Source organism: Sciurus carolinensis, chromosome 13 (assembly GCF_902686445.1).
Source record: "Sciurus carolinensis chromosome 13, mSciCar1.2, whole genome shotgun sequence".
In the NCBI taxonomy this organism is placed as follows: domain Eukaryota; kingdom Metazoa; phylum Chordata; class Mammalia; order Rodentia; family Sciuridae; genus Sciurus; species Sciurus carolinensis.
The window spans coordinates 6,631,778-6,645,952 of record NC_062225.1 but is presented as its reverse complement, the minus strand read 5'-3'; the positions used below and the strand labels follow the sequence as shown (position 1 = coordinate 6,645,952).

The following is a 14,175-nucleotide window of genomic DNA, read 5'->3' as shown; positions in this document are numbered from 1 at the left end:
GAGCAGGAAGCCAGGCATTTCACAGAAGGGAAGGGGGCCCTTCTTGGAGGACCGGCCACTCAGAGGAGCCTCGTCCACTCACATGTCCAAACGGACTCCGCACGCTTTCCGTATCCCAGCTCTGGAGACATGGCGTGCGCAGGACACCGTCCCCGTTCCGGCACCTGTCACTCCAGGGGGTCTTCCCAGAGCGTGGTGCTGAGGTCCAACGTCGGGACCCCCAAGGTGCTTGTCCAGGCAGAGGCCTAGGCCCTGCCCCCGGTGGGGATCCCGGAAACAGGACAACCAAAGCAGCCCAGTGACGTTGTGCCGCACAAGTTCACGAGCTTTAGTCTGACGGGTGGACAGGCCTGTAAACAAAGTATTCCTTGAGAAACAAAAACAAGGTGGGCGAGTTCCAGGAATGATATTCTCAAACACGGATGCCCCTGTTTCCACCCTGGAGGATCGGTTGCCAAAGAAGTCCGATTTCTCGTTCCCCACAGGTTGGGGACGCCCTGACATTACAGATTCTAAAGGGCCACCACCCATGCTTCCCAATGTCCTACTGGTTTTAAGTGTCAGCCAGGCACGGTGGTGCACCTGCCTGTAATCCCAGTGGTTTGGGAGGCTGAGGCAGGAGGATCTCGAGTTGAAAGACAGCCTCAGTAAAAAGTGAGGCCCTAAGTAATTTAGTGAAACTCTGTCTCAAAATTTAAATATTTTTTAAAAAGGGCTGGGGATGTGGCTCAGTGGCTAAAGGCCCCTGGGTTTAATCCCTGGTACTAAAATAAAGTGTCATTTTAGATGTGTTTCATAATGGTCGCATCCTGCTGGCATATGAAGAAGCGTTGGGCATTTTAGACATGTCACTTCATTTGCTCGTGACAAAGGTGTGAGTCATCCCCACTTCACAGATGAGCACACTGAGGTTCAGAAAAATGAAGGCACTTGCCGAAGGTGGTGCATCCCTAAGGTCAGGATTTGCACTCAGGTCTGCCTGTCTCCAAAGCCCCCATCTGCCTTTCACACTGGAGCACCGTCCTGTGTCTGTCCTGCACCGTGATGTGAGGTCTGCATCAGACACCTATCCACTGTGTGCTGGTCCTTGTCACTTTCCTCAGGGAGCTCGTAGTCTCATCGTCTGCCTGCCGCGGGGTGGGCAGTGACCCCCGGGACCCCGAGAGCTCTCCACGGTGGGGCTCCTGCTGCCCACACCTTCATCTCCACCAAGGCTTGGATGCGGCTTGTCCCTGGGTTCCTGCGTTGGAAGCTCAGTCCTCAGTGTGGCTGTGGGAAAGATGCTGGGACCTTTAAGAGGAGGAGGCTGGCAGAGGCTGCTGAGCTGCGGCCTGGGAAGAGATCGAGATCCTCATGGCTCCCCAGCTAGTGGCCTCCCTCCACCTCTCTGGCCTCCTGTCTCTCCCTGTCATCTCTCCTCACATGCACACCCGCCATGACGCCATCTGCCATGATGTGACAGTCAAGGGGCCCTCACCGGAGCCATAGCTATGCTATTTGGACTTTCAACCTCTATACCTGGGAGCTTGATAAACCTTTCTTCTTAATCAAGCACTCACCTTCTGGTATTTCATTATAGCAATGGAAAGCGATGACATTCTCTTAGCAAACCATGGCTTTCTGGAGGACGGAACTGTTTATCCATTTTTGTGACCACTCTCCCTGAGATACCCCTGACACCTGGTCAGTACTTCCCAATAACTGTCCTGGCATGCGGGCGCCTGATGAGTCCTCCTTTATCATCGTGTCCCCAGAGTCCAGCAATGCCCTTGATCTTTACACTTATGTATTTATTTATTTATTTATTCTGCCCTTGACTTTCGAATAACGAATGTGAGTGGAATCTCTCACCCTGAAATCACAGCAAGTTTACTGAAACCTAATCAGAGCAGCCCGGACTGCAGCCAGGACCCGAGACATAAGCAAGGTATCAGGACGTGAGCCCAGGATGGGGCGGGAATACGGGGATCCTGCCCTTGGGCTCTTACTCTCTAGCCGGGAAACTGGCCTTCGCAGACAGCGGGTGTGAACTCAGGAAAGAGGAAGAGGAGAGGGAGGTCTAGGTGGGCCGTTCTCAGGTTGACGGGGACCTTGGCGTTTCAGGGGAAGGAGCAACTCTAATCACAAAGCAGAGGCAAAGGGGCGCGGAGTCCTGGGTCCCTGGCCGGGACCTGGCCTTTAGTTCCTTTTCAGTCTCCTCTTCCTCACTCCCAGGGGAACCCTAGCCCCTAGAGGTGTTTAATGAGCACCTGTTAACTCGCCAGCGTTGATGGGGAATGCAAGTCCCCCGGGGTCAGAGGAGCAGGCGGCAGGTGACTTGAGTCTCCCACCTTCAGCTGCGAGGTGGCTGCACTTTTGGAAGCGCTGCCTCTCTGGCTCCATCCACCGAATAAACCAGGGGGAGGACGGAGTCCGAGAGAGCCTCCTGCCCTCAGCATAAACAGCCTCCCACAGGCTCCAGCCAGCGCTTCTAAATTTAATTGGAGATTGGAAATAAGGAGGCCGGGCCGAGCCGAGCGCTGGCCACGGGCTCCAGACATCTAATTAAGGATCCAGCGAGTCTGCCAAGAACAGGGCTCGGTTACTCCCCTCCTTGAGCACAGCAGCCTGACATATGCCCCAGTAAGTAAGATCTCCTTGAAAAACATCGAGTCTTAATTCATGCCTTTTTCTCCACCAACACCCAAAAGGGTGGTTTCCGAAGGCAGAACCAACCAGATTTCTATGTTTTATAGCTACAACATTTTTGGACTTCCTTTTTGCTGGGAGAGCTGAGCCGCTTTCCTAATGTTATTTTGCCAAGAGTACTGGACACAAAAAATACACCCAGAAAGAAACACTGTTACCCAATACTCCTTTTGAAAAAGACAGTGCAAAGTCTTTTTCCTTGTCCCATAAGCAAAATCCAGTGCTGAGCACGGAGAAGCCCATTTGCTGTGTTGGTTCTGATCGATAAACAGGGCCTGGTAATTGAAGGTGCTCCGCTGAGGGACTGAAGGTTGGGCGGGCTCAGGGGGCAGAGCGATGGTGGATTGATTAGCGATGCCTGCCCCGGGCAGGGGAAGCCAGAAGTGGAAGGCTGCGATGGTGCCCGCCTGGTCTACTGGAACCACCAGTGTTCTGAGCTGTGGTACTTTGGGTGGCAACTATGGAACCATGTGAACTGAAATTATGCCCCAACTGTTTGCAGTTTGCCTCCCCCTCCCCCACTGCAAGGGTAAGTTCTGATGCTCTGGCTTGAAGTGGGGGCCCTGAGCCACCTCCCTAGTCTTTTTTATTTTTTATTTCCAACTTGTGATCCTCCTGCCTCAGCCTCCTGAGCAGCTGGGATGACTGGTGTTCGCCACCACTCGGCTCCTTAGATTTTCAAGGGCAAAGAGCCTGACATTGTGGACCAGCCCACACAAGTCCACTGTCGGTCCACACAAGTCTACTGTCAGCTTCGTTGATTCCTTAAGTCTGAGGAGCTATATGAAGGCCAAAATCATTCACTTTTATTTCATGACAGACCCCCAGTGAAAATTTTTAGTCTAATATACTTTATAAATCTGTACTATTTCAGTTTAATTACATTTTTTTGAGGCTAAAACAGGAAGAGGGACCCAAAATAAAAGATGAAGCCTGCTCCAGAGTGGCACTTATCAGGAAGACAAGTAACAATATGGGGAAAAGATTCACCCCTACACGGCTGGTGGGACTGCAGATTGGTGCAGCCACTCTGGAAAGCAGTGTGGAGAGTCCTCAGAAAACTAGAAATGGAACCACCATTTGACCCAGCTCTCCCACTCCTTGACATATATCCAAAGGACTTAAAATCAGCATACTAGAGTGACGCAGCCACATCAATGTTTATAACAGCTCAATTCACAATAGCTGAGCTATGGAACCAACCTAGGTGCCCTTCAATGGATGAATGAATAAGGAAAATGTGGTATCTATACACATGGAATATTACTCAGTCATGAAGAAGAATGAAATTATGGCATTTGCCAGTAAATGGATGGATCTGGATATTATCATGCTAAGTGAAATAAGCCAGTCCCCCCCAAAACAAAGGCTGAATGTTTTCTCTGATATGCGGATGCTGACACACAATACACTGGGAAGAGGGAAGAATAGAAGTTCATTGGATTAGAGAAAGGATATGAAGGGAAAGTAGAAGGGATGGGATTAGGAAAGGCAGTAGAATGAACTGGACATCACTTTCCTAGTTCATTATGAATATATGACAGTCTACTGTCATGTATAGCTAAAAAGAACAAATTTTTTAAAAAAAGATGATGTCTTCTCCAAACCCAAGAGACCTGAAGCCTTTTTCCTTTCTGAGAAAGAGCACCCACACCACCAAACAGACCCTACTCCGGGCTCACAAGCCTCCCTCCACCACCCCAGCAGCTGCCGGGGGCGGATTCGGATTGCAGCCCGAGACAGTATAGCTGCCAGAGTTCCTTCCAAAGCAGCAACAAGCCCAGACACATCCAGAACAATCCATCCCTACAAGAATTTGAAAGTTATCATGTCCAATTTATAAATATCCTTGTAGCAGTCGAGCCCCTGCTGAGCTGAGTCTTACAACAGAGAAGTGGTGGAAGCCACCGGAAAGGCCGCCCAGGAGAACTCTAGCATGTTAAGTAGGACAGGAGCTCCCCATTTCCTTCAGAGGCCCCAGCGGCTGACCCCAATTATCCACCTTGACCTGAATCCCACCAGGCCACAGTTTAGCCACCTCATAGTCGCTTCCTGGTTCCAAATTCCCACTCCCATCCATGATTATATTTGCAGATAAACTGGTTAATGTCATGACCATGATCAAGGCGATCTTGTCCTTTAGGGTTATTTCACTTTCGAGAACCAAGGTCTACGATCAAAAGCCCGTTGGGGATTGCAGGGAGGAAAAAGGAAACCATATCCATCGAGTGCCCTCTGGGGCTGAACCTCTCGACGGGCGTCATGAGCTCATTCTCCCAACAACCCTTGCGAGGGACCTTACTGGGATGGGATTCGAGGGATACAGAAAAAGGAAGATACACCGAGTCTCAAGAGAGACGCCCCATGAATGCAGGAAATGCATGAGCAAACCAGCCCATGTCCACACCCATGTCCTTGCCCTGGCCCTGGCCCTAGTCCTTGGCCTTTGTCCTTGCCTTCAAAAAGTGACATGGTGTGGGTGATGCGCACGCACAGAAGAGCTGGCTCCTCCCTGGCTGCTGTCCCTCCCTAAATACTCATACCCCGACCAACAGGCTGCCCTCTCTCCTCTTCTCCTCCCTTCAACATGTGTCTGCCCCGTCGATGTGTCTGCGTCATGAACACCCAGGACCCACCTGTCCTGCGTCGAGGTCCTTTCTGAGAACTCCTCCGGTGACATGATATCATCCCCACGTTTATAAAACGAGGAAACATGGCTCAGAATGGTGAGCTCACCTGCCTACGGTCGCACAATTGGAGAATGAAGAAACTAGGAGTTGAAGTCAGGTCTGAGTCCAAAGTCGATTTACTTTCTAGCAAACACTGCCTTCCGGCCAAAACCAGGATCCCCCAGGCTCGACCGAGCGGGACAGTTTGTGGGATCGTTGGCCCAGTATTCGCTCCCGGGCCATCTCAGTCTGAGTGGAGTGGACGGCCCGGCCCAGCGGTGCTGAACTTGGGCACGAGAGGTAGTGTGAGCGTCGGGCGCGGCTGCAAGGGCTGGCCCCGCTCCGTGTGGACACTATTCACCGCGACACGCACACGCCCGGGCAGCACAGCTGAAGACCTGGCCGTCCTACGTAATCACGCCACGGCTGGCTGGCAGACCCGTGATCCACAAAACAATGGAAATGGCTGGAATTTTTCTGAATTGTTGAAAACCAGTAGGTCCAAGAGCTCAAGGCACCAGACACGTGTTGTCAGGGATGGAGGGAGGCCTCGAGGCTCGCTCTGCTGCTGAGAAGAGGAGGTGGCGGCTTCAGAAAGAGCAGGCAGCAGAGGCAAGGCCAGGCCGGGACGTGGCCTGCCTCCAGTTGGCGGCAGCTGGTAAAGTCACACCTCCTGGAGAGCCAGAGGGGCGGCCATGGGAGGAAGAGGGGAGCTGGGTTTTCTTCCAGACTGAGTGGGGGAACCAGTCGCGGTGCAGGCAGAGCACCCCCGGGGGCCACGGCTCAGGTGTGCCTCCTCCCTCGGAAGTTCGCGGACAGCGGGGGTCAGGGGCTTGGGACGGCCCGGGCTCCTTCCCAGCCTCCGCATGGATCCCCATCTCCCAGGAGGTGATGCAGGAAAAGCTTAACATGTGACGCACCCTAAGCCAAAAACATGGCCTGTGTCAAACCACCGGACAAGGCTCCCCACCAGGAAAGCGCAGTCCCAGAAACTCAGACCCATAGGAAAAAGTTAAATCTGGAGAGCAAGTCCTCTAAGGAATTCATGCATCTCTAGTCACCCAAAGCAAGCACAGGGTACATGACGATTTTATACTGTAAACCAGAGGACTCACTCTTTGTGAACTTATTTTATACTTATACTTAGGTTCAGATCCACCTCACGTCACGTGGTCCTTCAGAATGACTCTAGATGGGCCCCAGAGATTTGGGCTTTAGTTTTAAGTTCAGGCTACTAAGAGTCAAAAGCATTCAATAAGATTCAGATGTGGGGCTGGGGCGGTGGCTCAGTGGTAGAGCGCTCGCCCAGCCTGCGATCCTCAGCTCCACATAAACATAAAAAGTTAAGGTCTCGGGTCCACCTACAACTAAGACAAAAATATTTTTTAAAAATGGGTATAGGTAAAAAAAATTCAAGAATAAAAGAATAAATGCTTTTCTATGATATACGTTTGCTTTTGCAATGAAGCAAAAAACAAGACACAACTGCTCTCAGCCTAAAACTACTTTTTGTTTTCTCAAGGGAAGAGGTTGATGTAAGGAATTACCCCCAAAATACAAGACCTAATATTTGGCAAAGATCCACAGGGCTAGGAATGCGGCTCAATGGTAAAGCACTTTCCTAGCATGCGTGAGGCCCTGAGTTCAAACCCCAGTACTGCAAAACAAAACAAACAAAAAAAAGATATGTGCATTCTAAAAGCTGGTAAAAAGCCCATGCATGATTAATTTATTTGCGAACCTTATTTATCAAACCTGTTTTAAGAAATGCGAATTCATACACATATCCCCTAAATTGTAATTATTAAACATCAAAATTAAATGAAATCAAAATTTGTGGCAATGCATTTATCTGATTTAGCCACCCTCTATAAATTTAGCCTGGAGCAGTCCAAAGTCCTTAAGGAACTTCTGAGAATGGTTTTAGCCTTTGAAATCTCCAGTTGCTAGTGGTACAAGTGCAAGATCATTGTTCCAGTGTTTTAAAGGTTCTACTTTGCCAGCAACACTACAGAAAGCAATCCGCTGATAAAGCCCAGTCTTCTGTCTGCTCTTTAAATGGCACCACTAGAGCTGGCCGGTTGATACTGGAGGGAGGGAAAGAAAAATGAAAAGGCAGGAAAAACCCAAGAAGCTTACATGTCAGTGGATGGTAGGAGAAAAACAGCGTGTGTTGGATAAAATAGCACAAAACCCAAACACAGGTCCGCACTCCTCCTGGAAAGTTCAGGCCAGCAACGTACACCATGAAGGGTTGTTTGGATAATCTCAAAACAATTTTTCACATCTACACATGTACACAAATACACAAGGTCGATGGCAAGATACATTAATGTCAAAGGTCACGATTAGCCCTGACTTAGAAAGGTAACCAAGTAGATGGCCCAGGATGGAGCCCGTCACTAGCCACACACAACTGCCGGAAAAGCAAGGATGGAGGGCTGGCAGGAAGGCGGCCACCACATACTTAGGTTCAGATCCACCTCACGTCACCTGGTCCTTCAGAATGACTCTAGATGGGCCCCAGAGATTTGGGCTTTAGTTTTAAGTTCAGGCTACTAAGAGTCAAAAGGAGCTGGGTTCATACCTGTAATCCCAGCGGCTTGGGAGGCTGAGGCAGGAGGATTGCAAGTTCCCCGCCAGCCTCAGCAACTCCACAAGGCCCTGAGCAACTGAACGAGACCCTGTTTCAAAATAAAAAATAAAAATGACTGGGGCTGTGGCTCAGTGGTGGAGAGCTTGCCTCACAAGTGGGTTCCATCCTCAGCACCACCAAAAATAAATAAATAAAATAAAGATATCGGGTCCATCTATGACTACAAAAAATATTTTAAAATAAATAATAAAATAAAAATGGCTGGGGATGTGGCTCAGTGTCCCTGGTACCAATCATTCCTGGTACCAAAAAAAAAAAAAAAAAAAAAAAAAAAAAAAAATCAAAAGGAGGAAAAAGAATCACAAGGAGCTATAGGACTTTAGAGATTGGAGTTACTGTGCAAATTTTAAGGCAGCATATTAAAAATAGCTAAAATGAAAAGAAACATAACTAGTAAAAATTATCAATAAATATTACACCAAAGAGTTAAGGTCTTTAATATACAAAGTTCAGATGACATGATAATAAACACAAGTCCCCAGCAGATAAATGGGCAATAAACAAGCAGGTATTTTGTACAAAAGAAGTCAAGAAATAAAAAAGCATCCATTACTACTCACTACCAACTGACATTAATTTCTTCATCAAAGAAAGATTGATGGAAACATGATACTAATTTAATGCTCAAATGGGTATTCTTTATATCCTGTTGGTGTGAATTGTATAATCTTAACACATTTTTTGAAATTAAAATGAGCAATTACTGAATATTTTCACTACTAGAAATCTATTTTTGAGAAAAATACTAAAATATAGGAGGAAGTACATCATACAAAAGATGTCACCTTATTTATAACAAAATATTATTATTTATAATAATAAAATATATCATTATTTATAATAATGAAAAAGTTCAATAGAAATAATGGACAAAATTATGACATAAAGCTTTCACGAAGGATTAGGTATTTTAATGTCGACTACAGATGTTTTATAGTAAAACGGGAAGATACTTGCCAGAATATTAAGTAGGAAATGTAATATTGAGATTGTATAATACGATATTTGTGCTCTGATTATTTTTTAAGTATACAACAAGAAGATTGAGGAAAGACACCAAAACAGCCAAAAGCAAAAATCCCTGGGTGGCGAGGACCTTTGTCTCTGTCTCCGTACTTTCCAAATCATTTATACTCTGCCTGCAAAGTGTTCTAAAGTCCTGAGTTCAGACTTCCAACTCTGTCCCACATCAGCCCTGTAATGGCTGCAAATTAGTTCCAGGCCGTTTCCCTCCCGAAAATAAAAACAAAAACAAAACAAGCAAACAAGCTTGAAGAACAGCCACCCGCCACTACCCATGCTGCTGTGATTTTTAAATGAGATAATGCATGCGATCCGACTAGCGACATTTACTCAGGTGCCCACTAAGTAGTAGCAATTATAATGGGGAAACACACACACACTCACACAAGGCTATAATTGTCTCGGGAGCAAAATGCTTTTGGATTGGTTTATTTCACTTAGCATGATATTCTCCAATTCCATCCATTTATATGCAAATGCCATATTATTCTTCTTTATGGCTGAATAATATTCCATTGTGTGTATATACCACAGTTTCTTTATACTTTGGATTGTGCAGAAGGAAATGAGAGGGAGGGGGTATGAAAGATGGTGGAATGAGACAGACATCATTGCCCTATGTACATGCATGATTGCGCGAATGGTGTGAGTCTACATCGTGTACAACCATGGAGACGAAATGATGTACCCCATTTGTGTACAGTGAATCAAGATATGGTCTGTAAAAAATTTAAAAACAAATAAATAATTAAAAAAAAAAGATATAGGAAGCCATGGTTTAACAGATACAGAGCTCCAGTTTGGGAAGGTGGAAAGAGTTCTGGATTTAGGTGGTGGTGGATGGTTCCAGGGTGAATGTGCTTTAAGCTATTGAAAAGTTATGCTCAGAAATAGTCACAGTGATAAATTTCATGTTACACAGACTTTAATACAATTTGAAGACTATTCTTATTTGGATTAGAGTGTTTTGTTTTTGTTGTTGTTGTTTTTACATTGGTGTAAAAAGCTCTGAAAATCAATGATTTGGAATCCCAAAAGTCAGTGATAGCAGGAGATTTCTCTGCGATTGCCAAATGGGTTCTCTAAGCAACGCTTCCCCAACCCCTCACTCGATCCTGTGTTTGTATACGATGGAGGTGAAATTTTCTCCTAAGGAAGTCACCTCCCACCACCACCCCGCCAGAACAGCATCCACAGCAATGAGTGCTTGTCAGAGCAGATGTGGCAAGGGGGAGAGGCAACAATCCGGAAAATTCTACAGAGCTGCCGGGGAGTGGGAAACCACACAGTTTCCAGACCTTCAGAGTCTGTCAAGTTTCCTGGGCAGTTTTTGAGTGGGAGAAGCAGGCTTTGAAACGTTGGCATTTCTGGGACATTGTGACGGATGGAGGAGACAAGAGCGCATATTGAGCATCTGACACCCTCCCGCCCCCAAACCCAGAACATGGGATCGCTGCACTGGATTTAGAGTGGCAAGCCATGACGAATACCTCATTCTGAGACAAGCTTGCTTCCCGGGCCTGGGAAGGTAATGGCCGTGGACAAGGTGACGCTGCGGGCTGGGCATGTTTCCGTGGAGCTCAGAGGCCGAATGCTACGGTCTGAGTGTGTCCCCCAGAGTCCATGTGTTGGAAACTTAACTCCAAGGCAACAGTGTTGGGAGGCGATTAGGTCCAAAGAATTCTGCCCTCACGAATGGATCAAGGTCTTTATCACGGGCACAGATCAGTTATTGAGAGAGATTTGTTATAAAAGCAAGTTCAGGGGCTGGGGATGTAGCTCAGTGGTAAAGCACTTGCTCAGTATGTCCGAGGCCCTGGGTTTGATTCTCAGCAATGCAAAAAAGGAAAACAGAAAAAATCAGGTCCAGCTCTCTCTTGTTCTCTGGCTTCTGAACGCCTTTGCCAGATGCCTGTACCATGCCCTTGAACTTCCCAGTCCCAGCACTGTGAGCCAGATAAATCTCTGCTCCTTAGGAATCACCCAACCTCAGGTATTCTGTGATAGCAACGGAAAACAGATGAAGACACCAAGGGATCTACATGGAGCGAAATCGAAGCCTCACCGTAACTGGCAAGGCGGGGCTGCTGGCGATCCGTTCTCCCCGCACTGAGCCATCGCCCACTGAAGACTGGCCTTGCATTTTACTTTCAGTAGGCATCTGGCGCTAAGTTTTTCTCAGATTAGCGACCATCTAACTTATGACTCGGCACTCTCCGGCATAATCGGGAGACACCCCCTCCACAGTCAGAGCAGTTGCCTCCAGGAGTGTCCAGCAGCTCTGTGGGAAGCCCCTGCTCTGCCCAGAGGGCACCAAGAAGGTGCATCTGCACAGTTGTGTGTCAGACACAGGCTTCGTCCTGATCCCCTGCTGTTAACTGGCTGGTACTGCAACTAACTGCCCCCTCCTTACAGTCCCCACACCCCCTCCCGAGAGCCTTTGCAACACCCTGAGGCCAACAGGATCTTTCAGGGAACTGTAGGCCGCAGGTTAGCCCCAAAGAGCGACCTGCCAGATAGCAAAGCTAGGAGTCTGAGGATGCGCAGGACGGGGTGGGCTTTCTTAGACTTCTAACTGGTCACGGGCCGCATCATCTAACGATCGGATGGGAGACTGCTTCCCTGCTTTTCTCGGCAGTATTTATTCGGTGTCTTGGGCACTTTGCAATTTCATCAGCCCGAAAGAGACTCCCATCTTTTGTCTTTCTGAGATCACAGTCCTATTTCTTGCTGAATATGTGACCACCTTCCTTGAGTGAAAAGGGAGGCTCATTCAGCCTCCATAAAGGCCCCTGTGCAGCCTCTGCCCTCACAAGAGGCAGGGCCATCCCACACTCTGGACCCACAAGCACTGCGCACCTCCTCAGAACCGGGGTACTCTCATTTGCCTAGAACTACGCCATCACCGACATGCCCGGGGCCGCTTCCAGAAGGTTCCGGGTTAGTCAACACACATCACTTAGGTCATTTCCCCGGGCGACAGACGTGGGCCTGGTTGCCAGGCTGAGGAATCCGTCATTCACATCTGTGGGCTCTGCTCCCGTGCCACATAGATATGCAGAAGACAAGGGAGTCCCTGCCTCGACCTTATTTCCCGATTACGGAGATCACCCGAGTTGGGAAGGATAACTACACGGCTCCCTTGGGGTTCCAGGTACCTGGAGGGAGTTTTCCTTTCAGTTTCCTTGAATCCCAGGTGATCATGCTGTCACCAGCCTCTGTGGGGAAAGCTGGCCATTCCATACACCGTGTCCTCTCGGCAAACGCGTGGAATCTGAAACACAAGGGAGGTTCGACATGAAGCTGGGAGGCGGGCGTTTGCACCTGTTCTTTCTCCCAGGACTGTGAGTTTGCTCTTCTTAGTGCTTGGTATTGTGATCTAACCGTGTCCACCGCTTTCCTTGAGACCCTATCAATTTCCACAAGCAAAAACCAGGAAGGCAGAAGGATACCTGAATTGGAAATGGTTTGGGAGGGGTTATTTTGTTTGTTTGTTTGTTTCTGGATTGGGTACAGGGGAGTTTAACCACTGAGCCACATCCCCAGCCCTTTTTATTTTTTTATTTTGAGACAGGGTCTCACTAAGTTGCTTAGGGCCTTACTAAGTTGCCGAGGCTGGCCTCAAACTTGTGATCCTCCTGCTTCAGCCTCCCAAGTTGCTGGGATTACAGGCGTGCACCACCACACCTGGCCTAGAATGGTTTGGGATTTTAAGTGATGATGTGTCTTTTCATTAGAGGTTAATTAGCTCAACCGATGATATGTTTTGGAAATGGTAGTCTTCGGAAAATGATGCTCTGTTCTTCTATGTGTTCTGTGGTTCCTGGGGTTCCATGATGCCAGCAGTTTTGATGACCAGAGTTTTCATGCGGGGACCCTATAGCAGTCATCAGCATGTGACCTGGGTTGAAGGCTGGGGCTACGGGCAGCACTGGCTAATTCTCCCATTGCTGACTGGCCTTAACTCAGCGAGCATAGACTTCCCCAGGACCCGGGGTAGATGCTAGTTAAAGGACTTCCTGTCTGGGCGGTTTCTAGGGCCTGCCCACCCTCGGTGTGGTCCGAGGAATAGCTGCTGGCATGGCCTGGGAGCCGGTTAGGGACCCGCGCCCCAGGCCACACCTGGACCTGCTGAGTCAGAACGTGCCCTTGATCATCCCCAAGGGTGAGTGTGCATGGGAAGGCTTGTCACGTGCCACGCACCCAGGGTGACAGGCTGTCACTCTCTCAAACCCCCGAACCATTGGGGTTGAGAGCAGCGGGACATTCGTTTTTGATTGGCAGAGGCAGTCTTGGGTAAGGCTAAGACTTCCGCCTCTGCCTGTCCCTGCTCATCCGACTCAGAGAATCCTGCAGCAGAGCTTGGGACAAACGAATGGCGGAGAGGTCCAGCGGCCTCCTGGGCCGTGGCAAGCCTCAGCCCTGTCCCTACGGGGTTCTGGGGAGACCTGATGGCAGTGAGCACGTCCGTCTCATGGCAGGGCCCCCTCTAAAGCAGGGGCTTCATCCAGAGCAGGATGCCATTTCCTTCCTGCCGTGACCTCCTGGCAGGGCCGGCAGGGGAGGCAGGAGAGGTCCGTCCTGGCAGATCCCACGCCCTGAGTCTGGTGGGGTCTTTGGTGCCCAGGATTTTCCGCTCTGATCTGTTCTCCAGAATAGAAAAGAGAGCAGGGTGGACGTTCCCTCTGGCTGACAGAACCTTGCACCTGTGGTCCCACCAGAACCCGACTCGGTGTCCAGAGCCAGAGTCCAGTTGAGGGGCCAATGGGCTGGGACCACCTCCTGCAAGCACCTGGGGACCTCCTGTTTCCAGCTGGATCTGAACGGTCCTCTCTCTGGGGCCCAGCAGCCCACGGCGTGCCAGAACAAGCAGGAGTCACGGGCGGCTGGGCCGGAGCGGACGGGCAGAAGCAGCACCCACTGTGGGTAGGCTTGCCCTGAGGGCCGGGCGTGCACGGGAGGGCACTGTGCATCTGGCCCTTATCTTAAACACAGCTCCACACACTCAGGAGCTGAATCACAGCTCTGGGGGTAGGTTACTCCCTGGACTGAGCATGCCCAGAGGGAGTGCCCCCCGGGGACCAGAGCGGAGGACAAGCGAGTCACAGGCCCCTGCCAGTCGTCTTTTTCTCTCCCCCA

The 14,175-nt window shown here is 49.3% G+C and overlaps 1 protein-coding gene across 4 annotated transcripts in view; it reads right to left on the bottom strand.

Annotated features, from left to right (window-relative positions):
- Vwa3b (von Willebrand factor A domain containing 3B) overlaps positions 1-14,175 on the bottom strand; it is a 179,629-nt gene that overhangs the window by 133,307 nt on the left and 32,147 nt on the right. For all 4 annotated transcript variants that reach the window (XM_047522799.1, XM_047522801.1, XM_047522800.1 and 1 more), the window contains exon 7: positions 12,195-12,310. In XM_047522799.1, coding sequence (XP_047378755.1) covers positions 12,195-12,310 — 116 coding nt within the window. The remainder of the gene's footprint in view (positions 1-12,194; positions 12,311-14,175) is intronic.